At 50.1% G+C, this 17171-nt stretch overlaps 1 protein-coding gene across 1 annotated transcript in view; it reads right to left on the minus strand.

The window, feature by feature from the left end:
- Positions 1-5498: 5498 nt before the first annotated feature.
- The window catches only part of SAG (S-antigen visual arrestin), a 28282-nt gene continuing 16609 nt past the window's right edge, over positions 5499-17171 (minus strand). Inside the window, exons 10-15 of the mRNA XM_046644350.1 lie at positions 14695-14832; positions 11757-11834; positions 10605-10628; positions 8421-8476; positions 6349-6364; positions 5499-5692 (exon numbers count right to left, since the gene is read on the minus strand). Of these exons, the coding sequence (XP_046500306.1) occupies positions 5584-5692; positions 6349-6364; positions 8421-8476; positions 10605-10628; positions 11757-11834; positions 14695-14832 (421 nt within the window). The 3' untranslated portion in view covers positions 5499-5583. The remainder of the gene's footprint in view (positions 5693-6348; positions 6365-8420; positions 8477-10604; positions 10629-11756; positions 11835-14694; positions 14833-17171) is intronic.

The following is a 17171-nucleotide window of genomic DNA, read 5'->3' on the forward strand; positions in this document are numbered from 1 at the left end:
GGAGCATGTCAGGGCCTATGCAGGAACACTCTGGGACAGGCCGTGGGCCCCTGGTACACCGGGCTGTGCTGCCCAGTGCTGCAGCCGCTAGCCACATGTGGCTACTTCAGTTTCAATTAATTAAAATTAAATTTTCAGTTCCTCCGTCATACTAGCCACATTTCAAGTGCTCGATAGCCTCGTGCAGCTTAGCATCTACCACACAGGACAGCACAAATATAGAACACTTCCATTGTTGCAGAAAGTTCTGCAAGGCATGAGGATAGTGACTGCTCCCATGTGCTGACCACGGGGCACACACCAGACACTTGATTAGAAATCTAGTCTCACGCAAGAGCAAGCTCGAGGGTGTCATTCTGGAGATGAAGACTCTATAACCTGAGGTCCGGATTCCTCTCCCAAGGTTTGCACAAGACGCAGGATTTGAACCTGGACCCTGTGAGTCTCAAGTCCTTGACACTTTAGGGCCAGCTCTCCCAGGAAGCTGAGGACCAAAGGAGCTTATAGGAAGAAAGGGAAGAGCCCTATTTTGGGCTGAATTGTGTCCCCTAACATTCAGATGTTGAAGTCCACCCCCAGGACCTCAGAATGGCTGCATTTGGAGATAGGGTCTTTAAAGAGGCCACTGAGTTAAAATGAGGCCATTAGGATGGGCCCTGATCCAATATGACTGGTGTCCTTGTAAGAAGAAATCTAGACGCAGACAGAGGGAAGACCATGTGAGGACGCACAGAGGAGCCGTCTGCAAGCCATGAAGAGAGGCCTCAGAAGGAACTGCCTCTGCCAACACCTTGATTTCAGATTTCCGGCCTCCAGAATTGTGAAAAAATAAATTTCTATTTAGGTGGTACTTTGTTCTGGCAGCCCAAGGTCATTGTGTATCAATTAATTACAATATAGTGTGATACATAATGCGGAAACCTGGGGGGGGGGGCTACACAAGGGGAGAAAGAGAGGGGAGGCCCTCCAGAGGAGGGGTGACCCCCACAGGGTTTGAAGATTTGAATAGAAAGGTAAGAGGATGGAGAGAATTTTCCAGAAAAACACGAAAAGGCAGAAGACCACTAGGCAAGTTGAGATGATGATGAAGGATTTGGATTTGCCAGTGAGCCAAAAGCGAGGTGGAGGGGGGAGGCGGGAGGATGAGCAGCCATGGCAGGACCCAGATCAACCTCTGTGCTGTGCTCAGGAGCGAGGACTTCATCCCACTGGCACCGGAGCCACCCAAGGGTTTTTGAAAAGCAGAGGAACTCATGTGTCTGGGCAGAGAATGACCCAGAGGAGAAAAGGCTTTTAGAAATGGAGAAGGCATTGAAAAGTGATCTAACAATCCAGACAGTGCTGATCTGGCCCAGAACCAAGGTGGCGGTCATGGAGGAGGAGAGAGGAGGTGACAGTCGGGAAGCGCAGCACAAGAGGGAAGAAAAGGGACTGGCGGCTCCCAGTCAAGAGATTGGGGAGCAGGATGAGTTGGGCTGCCTCCCACATACGGGGCTTTCAGGGGGGTGATGCCCCACGGAGCATGAGTAGGCCGAGAGCAGACGAAGAAGATGAACTTGGTCTTGAACAAACTGGGTGTGCTGTTGCCTACACCTGTTAGAAGCTCCGGGGACATCTGGGCTCCAGAATCCGTCATATTAGAGGCAAAAAGCCACGGGCGTGAAGGTGAGCACACGTGAGAGTTGGGAGGTAGAAGCTATGGCTGGATAGGAATGAATTTGCAATTGTGAAAAAGGACTAGAAATTGTCACGGCCGAGAGGAGCCTGGGGAGACACGACAATGCAACGTCACGTGGGATCTCGGAACAGAAAAGGAACATTAGGTAGATACTAAGGAAACCTGAATAAAGAATGGTCCCTCGTTTAATAATAACGTGTCACTATTGATTCATTAAGTGTGGCAGACGGACATCCTGATGTAAGATGTGAATAAAAGGAGAAACGGGGGCTGGGAGGAGCTGCCGTACGGTCTTTGCAACTTTTCCCTAAGTCCAAAACTATTTGAAAATAAAAAGCGTGTTTTTTTAAAAAGTGTTAGGCCTGGTAAGAATTACATTATGTTCTTAAATCAGAGAAACATAACTGGCATGTTTTCTCTAATGAGCAAAGAAGCCTTTATGTTCTCGGTGACTGCCGAGTGCGGTTCCCTTGGAGATGGCGCCCAGAGTGGCGTGCCTGGGAGAGCACGTTCCCTCCGGAGCCTCTTTATGGAGTGAGTCACCCTGTGAATCATCTGCAACAATATGCTGCTCCCTGAGTCTACCCCACCTTAAGGGCACATCAAGGTGGCAGTAATAACGCACTTCCCATCCAACATAATCCTTCTTCTCGACTTGTCAACGTCGCAGTGCACCTCCTGTCAAAAAGAATCACTTCGCGTTAGAACAGATTAACGATGCGCTTGGAAACATGGGCATCGTCTGATTTTACTCTGAACGAGGGTTGTGATTGACATCTGCAGTGGGGCACGTCTTCACTGTGGGTGACATATAGTTTCCCTGGCCCCAAGGCATTGTGACAATCAAAAACCACCCCCATATGTTTCCAAACGCGCCCAACTCCTGCCCCCACTTACCCCACCCCCCAGGATCAGTAAACTAACCCCTTAGGCCTCTGACATTAGAATGAGAGAAGAGCAACGAAAAATGTGAAGGAAGTAGGGAAACAGACATGCTAAAAAGAAGTTAACTATCCACACCTGTGATAAAATTGTAGCGCGCTAAATGCACACACACATAAGACCGAGAAATGGAAAGATGGGTGGATTGTACCCATGTCGATATCCTGGCTATGACATCGTCCTTTAGATCTGCAAGATGTTACCCTTGGGGAAATACAGGCTCTCTCTGTATTGTTTCTTACAACTTTATGTGAATCTACAATTATCTCAATAAAATTTTCAATTTAAAAAAAGAACTTAAGGGCAGCCATTGTCGAATCATAAATGTTAATCTCACCTCTGACCCTCCAAACTCTCATGCACTTATTCAGCATCAGAAGGTGAGCAAAGGTCTGGTTATAGATTCAGGGAAACCAGAGTTCAAGTCTTGCCTGCACTCTCACTAGGTGAGTGACCTGGGGTAACGTACATAACCTCTCTGAACTGCGGTTTCCTCATCTAACAAATGGGAATGACAGGACTGACTGACGAGCCTGGTTGGAATGATTAGGTGTAATATGTAAAGTGCCTGGCACAAGGCAGGTGCTCAGTAAATAGCAGGAACCCCTGCTTCTCCAGCCCTTTGGGTTGCTGGTTACAGAACTTTGTCCTAAGTTCTCAGCCACTGCTTGCTCCACCCAGCATCCTCAACTCCTTTGTACCCTGTTTCTTCCATTGCACCTGCCTGGAAAACCCTGGCCCCATGTCCAACGTGCACGCGGACATCCTGCCTCCTGACACCAGGGTCTGCATGCACAACGCCACTCATGTACAGATCCAGCCAAGGCAAAGTTCCACATCTCATCCGGGGCAGCAGGTTGCTCGCTTCCTGCTCCCACCCCCATGCCCTCCCCAGGGTGGCCAGCTGCAGGCCCTAAACTAGCCAGCACCTGGAAGTCTGTGGGTCGGGCGTTTGGGGACCAAAATACCCTTGAGGGCAAGGGCTGTTCTAACCTCTGGTCTCCAGGGATTGGCCATCCAGCTCTTCTCGCTGGCTCGCCACCCACACTGTTCCAAAGGTCGGCCTATTAATATCCACCCTGACTTAGGATGTCCTGGGGTGAGGTGCTGCAGGACCCAGCGGGCTGATCCTCTCACCAGGCACTGATGAGCAGACTCCCAGGTCCCCCCCTCGCCTAGAATCTCCAGTAGGAGCCAACCACAGCCGGCAGGTGAGCTTAGGGGAGGTTGGGAGGGTGGCAGGGGAAGGGCTCAGATCCCCAGGGGAGCATGCCACCCTGATCATCTGTTTCCTGAGTATCCTGAGCGAGAGGCGTGGGCTGCAGTGGTAACATGCTGTTCCCTTAACACGGGAGGAAAAAGGAAGGGGAAATTGTGTCTGACCCTGTGAACCCACAGGCCAAAAACCCAGTCTCCCGCCCCTATTATTATTATAATTCCTCCTCCAGAAATGAATCTTCCTCCTGTCAATGTCAGAATGCCTCAGACTCAACACGTGAGTCCACACCTTGCTTTATGGAGGCGGGGTCCTGTCCAGGGGTCCTGTCCAAGGGTCCCGAGTGGAGCCTCTGGTGGAAACCCCAGTCCCCAGGATGCAAAGCAGCCTGGAGTCCTGCTGAGCAACCCCAGACATGGGAGCCTTCACGTGTATGGAACCCATGCTGCTGTTCAGTCCTCTGCCTCTGCCCTTGGTCCTGGAGACCTGACCCCATGTGTCCGCCCCACACAAGATCTCTCCCATCCACCCTCCTGCCCCCTGTGAGTGGGTTAACTGTGCAGCAGCCTCCACACCCCTTTTATCCTGCTCCCTTGAAGCACAGAGTCTACACATCCCCCAAACCTCTCAATGGCCACCAAGAGAGCTGTTCAGTCTCTCTGCCATCAGTAGCAGGCCCCCAGACTGGAGGGTACCACCGGCCAGGAAGGGGACCCCATGAAGTCCATCATCCCTGCTTCCCCTGCAGCTCTACCTTCCTCCTTGACACAGAACATCCTCTCCCCAACCCCTTCTAGCCCCGTCTCATCGAAGACACTCTAAGCAAGAAGCCCATCTGGCTCACAATGAACACCCTCTTCTGGGACAACCCATTCCCAGGCCTGGGCTCTGCCATCGCTGGCCACAGGGCATTGACCCACCTGACCGGATCTGGGCCGGTCAGATTCTCCTGCCCAGGAACCACACACAGGAAGCAGAGATGCCAAGACTGGGAGCGTTGGATGCTGACCCACTGCCGGACCCTGAGCTCCTGGGTGGGGAGCCCTGGATCTTCTCTGATTTCCACTCACCCCCGCTTCAAAGCTCAGGTTCTCTTCTTAATTCAGTTCTGTGAGCCACTCCACAGTCCTTCCAATGTATTCCTTTTTTCCCCTTAAACTAGCCAAATCTGATTTCATTGCTTGCATTTGATAGAAATATAACCAACAACCCAGAGCTCAAACAGGGTCTTGGACTCAAAGGTCGAATCAGTAGTAAGGAGTGTTTTTGCCCACGTTTGTCCTCTGTCCTGTTTATCTCAGGAGGCTCTTGGGGGCCCCGGAGCTAGAACTGGTCAGGTCATGAGAAACATTGCTCTCCCCCAATACATTGCCAGGCGAACAGCTTACACGGGGACCCATGGAAAAAGCCCTGGACACAGCAGGCCCTGCTGGGTGAGCACATTGGTTTCAGGATGGCTTCTTGCCTCCATGGGCTAGCGCTGAGCCGTCTGTGGAAGGCTGGCCTCCTTTCTAGATGCCGCCCTCCCCCCGCCCCAAGACTCAGGGACCACACATAAAGGCTGCAGCTTCTGTGCCAGTGACGTCACTCAGCCTCCCCAACAAGTCAGCCTGACTCACGACCAGGGCAGAACAAACTTTATTTCTGTAACAAAGACTCACACTTTGGTATTCAGCGTAACTAAAGGGCTATCTGTGGAGAGTTGCTCATGCTGCTGACTACCGCATTTCCCCGAGGGCCGACCTCTTCACTCATCCACGGCTGCCGCCTGGTGTTTCTTCCTTTCCTCCATTTCTCCTGCGTCTTTCAGATTTTGGCGAGCAAACTCTTCAAAGACCAAATTTTCATCTTGACAACTGAAATAAAACATAGAACATTTTATTTTTCTGGTGAGGAAGACTGGCCCTGAGCTAACATCTGTTGCCAATCCTCCCTTTTTGCTTGAGGAAGATTGTTGTTGAGCTAATATCTGTGCCAATCCTCTATTTTGTATGTGGGATGCTGCCACAGCATGGCTTGATGAGCGGTGTGTAGGTCCGCACCTGGGATCTGAACCTGTGAACCCCAGGCCACCAAAGCAGAGCGCTACACCACCGGAGCAGCCCCCAAAACAAGGAAGATTTTGATCATGGCACACTCGTTGAGGCTTGCAGTGAAATCTCCAGTAAAACAAGATCCTTGATCTTCCTTTGGCAGCAAAGGAACCGATGAAGATTTTCCTACATGATGGAACACGGGACTGCACCATTCTCTGCATAGCCATTCATGTATAATCTCTTTAACAAACAAAAATAAGAGAAAATGAAGGAACCCATGAGAAGACATACATACTCAGTATAACCCAGTGTGCGTGTGTGCATGTGTGTGCCCGTGTGCCTTGGTACTAGGGAGAAAAAGGAAAACCAGGACTGAGCGGTGTTGAGAGCATGAGGTGTGTACAAAAAGACCAAAGAATGGGTTGTGCTAGAGGACGAAGTCCCAGAACACAGGGAAACCCAGGGCAGTGGCTCACCTTTCCTTTGCCGTAGCTGTAAGCATGGAATAGAGAGAGAGAGAGAGAGAGAGAGAGAGAGAGAGAGCTCTGTTAGCATAAATTCTGTGTAATAGCTGTACCTGTAAAATTCCTTCCTTGTTTAGGTGACTTTAAAGTTGGAGGGATAAAAGGCCTAGATACATGCACTTCCTGAGAACTGCATGTAATTCCCACTTCTTTGCCTTTTCCCACTCTGAGAGCCTCTCTCCCTGCGTCTTTAACCATTGCCTCCTTTATAAAGTGCCACAACCTCACGTCTGGGACCCTTTCTCTGGTTAGCCTCTTCTCCTCTCATGTCACTCTTTTCTTTCCACGGCTCTTGTCTCTCTCACCCACCTGGAAGCCAGCACTGGGATATGCACCGCCTGGGCCAGAACCATCCTGGACCCCTACAGTGCTGAGCATAAAGTTGTACTAACTGGGACCACCAGCATTGAAGAGAACCAGTTCAACGCCCTGCATTCCGTACGGATGCTCTTGACAGGGGACAGATGATAAAAACTTGGTAGCATTTCCATAGCACTTGTCATGCACAAATTACTTGGCCCCTGGCCCTAGCAGGGCCTCTTAACTACAACTTACACTTTCTCTGCTTAGAGTCTCCCCTTCTAGACTCAGGGAGCAGGGAACTAGGCAGGTGAGAGGTGAGCGAGAATCTGTGAATGAAACTGGGGACTCATAAATCTCTGGGAATCGGAATTTTGAGGCCATGGGGTGATTCATCCTTTTTCCCTGAAACCTCACAGTACAAAAGATCATTGTTTAGTCTTGACGTTGTGATGTTTCAGTGTAAGAGCCATGACGACTGGAACATGAAAATGTCATCTCCAGAAAAGGAGTAACTCCACTCCCCCAAGGTAAGTCAGAAAGTCTGTCCACAGCTCCAGAAAACAACCTGACATAAACTGTGCCATCGACGCAGGTCACGGTTTTAAAAAATCCTTTTAAAATGTCCTTGAAAGGAAGCATTGGCAAAAAATAGTATTTTAATGATATAAGCATAAATGAATAAAAAAAAAATACGACCAGACTGTATTTATTCCCCAAGGGAAGGCTTTGGCAAAGTACGTGGAGTGTTTGAATCCAAAATATTTGGAAAAGATACTTTGAGACAAAATGTTTTTAAGACAAACCCAAAATGAATATGGGGGCTCATTCTGATATGTTTAAACGCCATTTCATTATCAGTATAGAAAAGCTGTTTATAAAGTATAAGAAAAATTAACCCAGCTTGTTTATGCCACTTTTACTTAAAACATTCTTCATCACTATAACTATGGAGAGTTCTCGTAGAGACAGGTCCATTTTTCTTTCCTGCCAACTAAGCTACCTTAACTCACAGTGGGAAGTTTTTCCTCTGAGTTTCTGAGATGGCACCTACATTATTTTTGCTGCTCCACTTATCTTTTTTAAAAGAGCCGTATTGAGACCTAATTCTCATACCATACAATTCACCTATTTACAAGCACAGTCCCGTGGTTTTTAGCACACACACAGGCTTGCACAACCATTGCTTCATTTGCTTTCAACATCCGTGCAAGAGCCAGTGGATTTACAATTGAAAGGAGCCCAGATGTCAGGAACCCAGCCTGACCCTCTTTTCTAGGATTTTCTGTATTCTTGTCACAATTGCCACTGTCAAAAACACTCATCATCTTCTAAATGCCTGTTCATGTTTCCAAATGAAATGCAAAAGCCTCAGCCTCTCAAATTTATTTTTCACCTAAATTTTCCTTAAATCAAAATCCAGCTCTGTTCACAGCAGAGCCGCTTTCAAATCATTCTTGATAAAAACTAACGAGACAGTCTGTGTCCAAGAGCAAGGATGCTACGTCCTCCACACATTGTCTGAAGGTGGACCAGCCACCTGGCTCACGACTGAGTGCATGAGCACTCATTCCCCGGCCGGACCAGGCACCTTGAAGATGACATGGCATTTTGTACACCTGGCCACACTCCTGCTCAGAGATGTGGTCAAGAAAGACGAGCAATGAGGAAACACTAAATCTGCAAGTAGTAATACTAGAAAGCCAAGACAATTCGTGACTGACCTGGGTCCTCGGGCTGGGGGTGCATGAGGCGGAACGGCACCTCAGTGGCCACTTCACTAGAAAAAGGAAGAACGCACATCGGTGAGAACACGCGCGCAATTATAAATCGCACAGCAAAGAGCTGTGGCTGCCGAGATTCGCAAAAGATCCCCAGGCCCAAGCTGAGAGAGGATTCAGTGAGGTTCAAAACAAAACAAGCCAGAGATCAGGAAGTGGTCAAGTAGGAATTTTAAATGTATTCCCTGGAATGTGGTCCAGAAACTTCACTTAGGCCTGGCAGAGGCTGCAAGGATTTTTAGGTTCCCTTCCTCCTGGTTGTTAGTTTCAGGGACATGGAATTGCGGGTAGAGGAGAGGTGAAATCCTGGAGAAAGGAGAGTTTTAAAAAATATCCTTTGCAAAAACGTCCACTATTTTTTTTTTTTTTTTTTGATGAGGAAGATCAGCCCAGAGCTAACATCTGTTGCCAATCTTCCTCTTTTTGCTTGAGGAATATTGTCCCTGAGCTAACATCTGTGCCAGTCATCCTCTATTTTGTATATGGGACGACACCACAGCATGGCTTGATGAGCGGTGTGTAAATCTGCACACAGGATCCGAACCCCTGAGCCCCAGGCCACAGAAGCGGAGCGTGCTAACTCAACCACTACACCAGGGGGCCGGCGCCTCCACTATTCTTCATATGTTAAATCTCTGTAAGGCTGGTGTGCTGGAGGCCGGGCACACAGTCTCTTGCTAGGGACCAGAACACAGAGGAGCAGAGTCTGCCAAATTCCAGGAGCTAATGGGCTTTGGGGCAGCTTGGAATTTATGCAAAAAGAAGGAAGGAAAGGAGTTGAGAAGGAAAGCAGAAGGGAAATCAGGACAAAGGAAGAATGGAAAGGTGAGGGATGAAAGAACAAGGGTCGATCATCGCTTCACCCAGGACCCCCTGCCTCCTGCCCCAGGGTTACCCCTTTGGTCAAAGTAACTCTGTATACAAGGCCACTTTCGGCAGACCCCAGGGCTGATGGAGTCTAAGAGGAGAGGTGTCCCCTGGTTCCATGCGAGTGAAGGAGATGATAACAGACGGGTGAAGGAGTATGTAAGGTCAGTGCCCACCTCGAGCATTTCTTACCTGCTGCCTCTTTGTGAAGGATATAAAAGGTAGCTGTCACCATTCACAACAGCCAAAAGGTGGAAACAACCCAAATGTCCACCAGCTGAGGAATGGACCAACAAAATGTGGTCTATCCATGCAATGGACTATTACTCAGCCATAAAAAGGAGTGGAGTTCTGATACATGCTACACATGGACGAACCTTGAAAATGTATTGCTAAGTGAAAGAGGCCTGTCACAAAAGGACAAATGTTGTCTGATTCCATTTATATGAAATATTCAGAATAGGTAAATCTATAGAGATTAGGGGTTTCCAGGAACTACGGAGAGGGGACAATGGGAGAAACCACTTAATAGGTATGGGATTTCCTTTTGGGGTGGTGAAAATGTGCAGGAGTGGGGCCAGCCCAGTGGTGTAGTGGTTAAGTTCACATGCTCCGCTTTGGCAGCCTGGCTTTTGTGGGTTTGGATCCTGGGTGCAGACCTACACACCACTCATCAAGCTACGCTGTGGCAGCATCTCACATAAAAAATGGAGGAAGACTGGCACAGATGTTAGCTCAGTGACAATCTTCCTCAAGCAAAAAGAGGAAGATTGGCAACAGATGTTAGCTCAGGGCCAATCTTCCTCACAAATAATTAATTAATTAATTAAAATGTTTTTAAAACGAGCAGGAGCTAGAGAGTGGTGATGGTTACACAACATTGTAAATGTAATTGATGCCACTGAATTGTACACTTGAAAATGGTTAAAATGGTAAACTTCGTCTTATGTATATTCTACCACAAACACACACACACACACACACACACACGTAAAGGCAGCTGTGTGGAGTGTGTCAGTTTCCTGAGTGTGTGCGTCCTTGCCCAGGTGTAGACCCAGCTATGGTCTCAGAGAAGCAGCCCCAGCCTCCCACCGATCAGCCAAGATTTGTGTCATGCATCCGAAAGGCAGTGGACATCATTTCCTAACACCTCTGAGCAAAACCGCCAGGGAACCAGATCTCATGGCTACTGTTGGAACCCCAGGGTTGTTCCCCTGAGATCCTGGGAATCCAGCAGAGAAGGAAGGTGACGAGGCTTACCTGGAGGTGAGCTCTCCCAGAAAGCTAGAAAACACAAAAGCACACATTGCTGCGGTGATGCGCACAGTAGTAAAACAGGACCTCACTTCCCGTCATTCAGAGGCGGGACATGCCCAGACACCCCCCACTCACAGCATCCAGGATCCTTGCATCCCTTACACTCAACTCAACGGTTCCCTCTATTTGAGAGTTCATCTCTTTCTCAAATTAAAAAGAGGAATCACTTAGGTTCAGGCCCTGATGTTCAAGAATAAACATTCCTTTCTCACGGCCACAAAGGTCATCGTGAAATACCTGTTATTCACTTGTCTTGACTGCTGAAAGAAACCCTACTGTTTTAGATTCTACTCTCTTACAGAAAATGAAAGAAAGCACTGTGCACTTTGAAAAACACGACAAATACAAACACCGTGTTAACGAAATTTGCAAAATCAACCATGTTCTACTTTGCTGCCCAATCAAAAGGGGGAACTCTTTATCTGCTTAGAATTATGGAATATATGCATGCGCTTGCCTTTATGGCTGAACCACGGATGCTCATCAGGTAAAAGGCCAGAGCCTTTGGCAATGGAATTTGAAAAGGAAAATGAGGATTCAAGTTCTTCCCTTTTGATGAAATTTTAAAGATGGAAGAAATTCATATCATAAAAAAGTGGAAAACCATTTCCTCGGGACTCTCAGATTTCTGTGCTCTTGTATGAAAAGGAGACTCCCAAATCCTATGATTCCACGTTGGGGAGGGAAGGAAAGCGCTCCCCATTGTGGAGGGACGCCTCCTAAGAGGCACGTGAATGAAGATAAATGAAGAGTACCTTTCATAGCCATCCTTTTCTGAAGTTTGATATAACACTAACCTGATTTTTCTTTTTTGCACATCAGCTTCCACCACGTGAGCATTTGCACACCCATTTTTACCAAGTGGTACTAACAGTGCACATGTTTCATAGTCTACTTTTCTACCTTTTTCCACGTGATGTTATACCTGACAGAACTGTGAAACTAGACAAACAGAGTCTCCCCAAAACTACTTGGTAACCGGTAGAATTTGCGGGCCTTCCTTGCTTTCTGTCTCCCAATCATTCAGGAAAGGAACAATTCAGACTGCCCAAGGCCAAGACAGAGCAGACAGAGCATTGGAACGTGGACACTCACCCTGACACCATGAGCTTCACCTTGATCTGGTAGGACACCAGGATCCCCATGACGGTCCGGTCTATGCCCTCCTTGACGCTGCCCAAACAGAAAGGAAAAGGAGAAGATTGCAGAGGAGCCGTGGAAAGCCAAGACTCACCTCACGCGGGCATGCCATCATCAGTTCTCGGGGCATTGCTGAAGTCAACCAAGCCGTCAACGTCCTGGAACTTTCCATACTCGGGGCAGGGGATTCCTCTCCTGCACTGTAGCTTGGCGGTTTCCCCTCTGGAAGTCCAGAGGGCAGAGCGTGTTTCTGGTTCTCCCCGCTCTGCTTCTGCCGATTCTCATCCACCTGCTTGTCAGCCAGAAACTGTCCTCCTCGCTCCTCCCTCTGCCCCACTGCCATCCCTGGCCAACCACTGAGTCCTCCGCTGGTTTTTCCTGCCTGGATGATCTCAATCACTTCACCACCACACACCAGGCACCTTCCCTGAGCTCTCCGCCGCTCTGCTGCCAGAGAGATCTTCCAGGGTCAAGACTCCGCGTGGCCCGGCAGGCAACCTTGAGCTGGCCTCTGCCTGCTTTTGCTGCCTCATAACCTGCTGTGTGCCCTAGTGTCCCCCGTGTGCCAGCCTCGCCAAACACAAACCCGCTCTGGAACGCCCTCCTCCTCCTCCGCCCCCCAAGAGCTCAGGTTGAAGTCGACCCTCCTTTGTGAAGTCTCCTGGACACCCGCCAGGTAGCGTGGGTCTCCCTCCTTGACGCCCTGGCTCTGCATCCCCAGCACCCAGCATCGTGTTGAAGTGAACGACACGGCACGTGAGGTCATTAGACGTGCCCCAAAGAGACAACAGTCTAAGTTTCCTCCAGAGAAGCTTCTTTTCAGATTCCACCAGCAGGTATTGACTTCTATCTGGCAGGCACCACGCTGGGAGTTTTAACACAGACAATTATCTCATGTGATCCAATGTGGAGACATAGATATTTCAGAATATCCAATTACAGGAATTAAGGTACAGAAAATATCATGAAGTGCTCGGTAAAACAATGTGAATGATGAAAGACCACCGTGGCTGAGAATCCTGAAGGCTTGAGATGGAAGGTAGGGCAGGATTGTGCTGAGGGGGTCTGCGAAGGGGGCTGAGAGGGTGCAAAGTAGGTTCTGGATCTGGAGGCGACACCGGGGAGCCTCCTCACGGGGGCCACCTGGGACACAGCTTCCAGGACCACAAGGCCCCCCAAAGAGCTCCATCGGCTCATCGGTGGCCGTAGCTGCTTGAAGAGGGTAAATGCCTTTATCTGGAATCATGGAGTGTGTCCACACACTAGGTGGGGAGAGGTTGTCACCCAAGGGGAAAAAAGGGGATGCAAGGCTGAGGGCCACGCCTCTGCAGGACTGACTCTCTACCTATCCTGGACGAGGCCAAACAGCTGGGGACACACTGTGCTTCATCTCGTGCCTGAGAACACCCTGCAAGCTTTCTCCCCTGCCGTCTTCCTTCAATGGGAGAGTCTGAGACACACAGACACACGCGCACACTCACAAGCACGCACGCACGCACAGAGATTGGTTAACCCGGCTTCTGCTGCGGTTGTCACTTTCTAGGGCCCTGGAAGGCAGCCCTGAAGGTGGTGGTGAATGAGGGACTCAGGGTTAGGAGTGGACTTTGCTCTGCCATTAACTGACCAGGTGACCTTGGAGGAGCCTCTCATCCCGGCTGAACTTCAATTTCCTCATCCACAAAATGAGCATAAATTCACCTTTCTCACAACAGCGTGGAGAGACTCACGTGTTTGTCAAACAGTCCCTCCACCATGAAAAATTTTTCAAAGGCAGTGTGCCCTTGTGGGCATCACGATCAACACGCCCTCAAATAAGTCGATCCAGAGCATCAGTCTGCCTTTCGTTCTTGCTCCCAGAGCTTCACAAACGTGCTTTAGAATCAAACACAACAACTTCGCAAGTTATCCTCAGAAAGTGCTTTGACTTCCATCATCCTGCTTTCTGCCCAATGTTCGCCAGCCCCACTGCCTGTCTCAGAGAACATGTGCTGCTGAGCCCCGGGGTCAGGGAGGTCAAACATGAGAGCTCTTCTGGATGCCATCACCTTAGAGGGTCCACTGGGGCCGTGGAGGGGACCCCAGCACATCACACAGGGGTGGCAGCAAATGGGCCTTGAGCCTGGGTCACAGCTCCTACCCCCAGCACTCAGGGCTCACCAACAGACACGCTCCTGGGAATGGAAGCCTCTCAGGATGGCCAGGAGCAGCCGTGGGTGTTCGACTCTGAAGCTTCACTCCAGTTTTCGCTAGATCTGCCGGCTAACTTCAGCCAGTGGTTCTCTGAGTCGGGGTCAGCAGCTCAGCGCTTAGTTTCAGTTAAACTTAACCAACATCTGTCGCTATCAGGACCTCCTGTTCTTTCCCTTTCCTGATGGAAATGAATACATGACATTTCCACCATTCCTGTCGCCATTGCAGGACTCAGTTCATATGCTTAGGGCACGACACTGGCTAATGATATTTTTAAGAGAGCTGACATTTCTGGAGCACGCACTGTGTAGCAGGCACCAGGTTTTACAGAGATTGTCTCACATAATCTGTGTAGCCTCTCGATGAAAAGGAACTGCTTGTTGGTGGCACCCCACTTTACAGACAGGATGACTGAGGTTCTCAGACAGCTCTGGGGATTTGCCCAGGGCGGCCCAGATGGTACACAGTGCAGCTGGAGTTTGGTGCAAGGCTGTCTCCAGAGCCCTAACCACCATGTCACACCAAGGGTGGGACTGGGGTCCCTACTTGGGCCACTGGGTCTGTGCTCTGCACCACAGATGCCAGCCGTCATGCTGCACGTGCAGGCCGGTGAGCCAAGGGGGCTGAGACAAGGAGGGAAGCAGACCACTGCCAGCCCCGCACTGAGTCTCAGGGGCTCATCTCCTGGGCTGCAAGGACTCACATGGTACTGGAAGCAAGATTCGTGTCCTCATGCTTGATTTTCCCATCCAGGGCAATGCCCCTCCTTTCTCGGTTGTTTGCAAGCAAGGGCACCAGCGTCAGCGTCGTGGTCAAAGTGCTGTTTGGTGGCACTTTTTCTCTGCAGGAAGAAAACAGAGAGGATCTTTGGCTAATTGCTCTTATGGCCATAAAGCCACCATCGATCCCGAGACCTGATCTGCCATCGAGCGTTTTCCAGGATCCAAGTTCCCCTGCAACTTATTGGAAACATAGTTCAGGTGCCTGTGCGTCTGCCTCACAAGAAGCAGAACAGTGTTAGTGACATCTCAAAATAGGCTAGCAGCAACATTAGGACAGTTCCTCAAGTCCTTCGGCCTGCTCTAAGTGCTGAATTTCTAGAATGTTCTGTGGAGTTAAATAAGAGCGAGTGGCCCAAGGGTCAGGGACCACACCCAGTCTCCTCCTGAGACTTCGTGAACCTCGCAGTGGGCTGGCCAGTACCAGCAACAAGCCCAGGCTGGAAGTCACCTGTCATCGAAAACTGTTGTTCTTGAGGGGATCTGTGTGTGCCCAAGAAGGGCGAGGCAGGGTCCTCTGCTTGTGAACCGTACATACTGGACTGGTTTGGGTTCAAAGCAGCACATGCTCTTTCTCTTCCAGATCTTCTTCAGCATCAGTCAGAGCATCTGGCAGACACAGGGAACCCATGCCAAAGGGTGGGTGTGGGGGGTCTGCCCTGAAGCTGGGGACACAGCAGCGTGGGTTCCTCCAGGTATGGCAGCATCGTTGGCTCTCTGAGCAGCGTCTGGGGCTGGAGAGTTGGCTCTGCTCCTCACCCACATGCTGCACACGAGGCCTATGCCAAGAGCCTCCCAGGCAGCCGCGCCTTCTCTTTGATGGCAGAGCTCGGGCAAGCCAGCAGCCTGTGTCGATGCTCCCAGCACCCCCTCCATCCTTGTACCTGGACATCAGATGGCAGGGCTTGGCCCTGAAAACACTGCCAGGAGTTGACCTCAGGGCCCTGCTCCAAGACAGGCTGGAAGTCTGAACTGCCACCCTGGGAAGAGCCTCCCTATTTGATCTCCCTGGGGAGTGTAAAGCATCTGTGGCTTCTCCTGCCTCCAGGATACACAGGAGGCTCCTGGGCATGTGCTTTACAGAACCCTGCTTGAGCCCAAGGTGGCCCACATCCTCCCATCTGGGCCCCAGTGGAAGTTCTCTTCATGAGCTTGGTTTGGGCAGCAGAGTGACAGAAGTAGAAATTATATTGCAAAGGTGACCATAGCAGGGTCTCCAGGGGTTGGGCTCAGATGACGGCCTTTCCTGCAGCAGAGCTTGCTGAAGGTCTGTGCCAAGGCCCTGGGGCTTCCCAGCACCTTCAGGATCTGGGATTGGGTGATGGGCAGCAGCTGGGGGTCAGGTCTGACCTGGTTCGCAGCAGGCCTGTCCACTAGAGCCCGGGAGCCTCGGGGTTCTGGGCCGACAGCCCATGCTCTGCGGCCCTCTGAGTGGCTTCTAGTCTGAGACCTGTTAGCGCAATCCAGCTTAGCTTTCTGTCTCCCTACCCTCACCCTTGGGGGGACCCTAGAATGGTTTCCAGTTTCTTTGGAATCATTTGGTCCAAAATGCACTGAAGAGCTGAAAGGAGGACCAGATAATGGGGAAAAACTCAGCCAAGGGCCATTTTCCCACATCGTTGTTGGCCATATGCCAAAAGATGAGCCAGGAAGAACCCCAGGACACACAGATGTGCAAGGATGCTCCCCAAAAGGTAGAACAACCCCGGCCTGGCGCCAAGGAGGCAGGCGTGAGTTATGCTTCCTTCCTGCCTCCCTCCCCTCTGGCCCTATATTTAAACTTGGGTCTGGATTGGCCTCGAGTAACAGTTTCTCTTGACGTTGCCTTTTAAATATTATGTAATGTTATCTTGCTGAACCAGTTTGCCTTCCTCTCATGCGTTGATATTTTTGCATACAACGGTGCTTAGCACAGGCCAGCAAGACAGACAGAGAAAAAACCTTCCCAAGTGATCATCTGGGGCTGGGGGCTGGGGGTGGGGAGGCATAACCCCCAGCAGCCTGCATGTTAAATGACTATATGATTGCCCAGCACAGCAAAACTGGGGGGGCGGGGTGTCTCTCACGCCCCCATGAAAAAGCCAGCGCAGGATTCTCATTTGTTTTGAATCTAATGAAGGGAAAAAAGTCATTCACGACAACGGGCTGAGAACTGAGGCATCATTCTAATCCAGTTGTGATTGGTACAAGATTTTCAAATTGATGAGATCAAAAGATAGGGACCCCTCGCCTGGGCTGACAGACCATTTGATTATCTGCTTGAGGGGCAGAAAGAGTATCAAGTTCCCACCAACTGATTCCAGGGGTAAAGAGGAAAGCTCCCACTGTGAAATTCCCATCTTTCTTTCTCTGCTGTCCATCCTTCCTCGGCTGGACCGACTCTCAGAACTCTGGTGAGTGA

This window comes from Equus quagga, chromosome 17 (assembly GCF_021613505.1).
Source record: "Equus quagga isolate Etosha38 chromosome 17, UCLA_HA_Equagga_1.0, whole genome shotgun sequence".
Taxonomy (NCBI): Eukaryota; Metazoa; Chordata; class Mammalia; order Perissodactyla; family Equidae; genus Equus; species Equus quagga.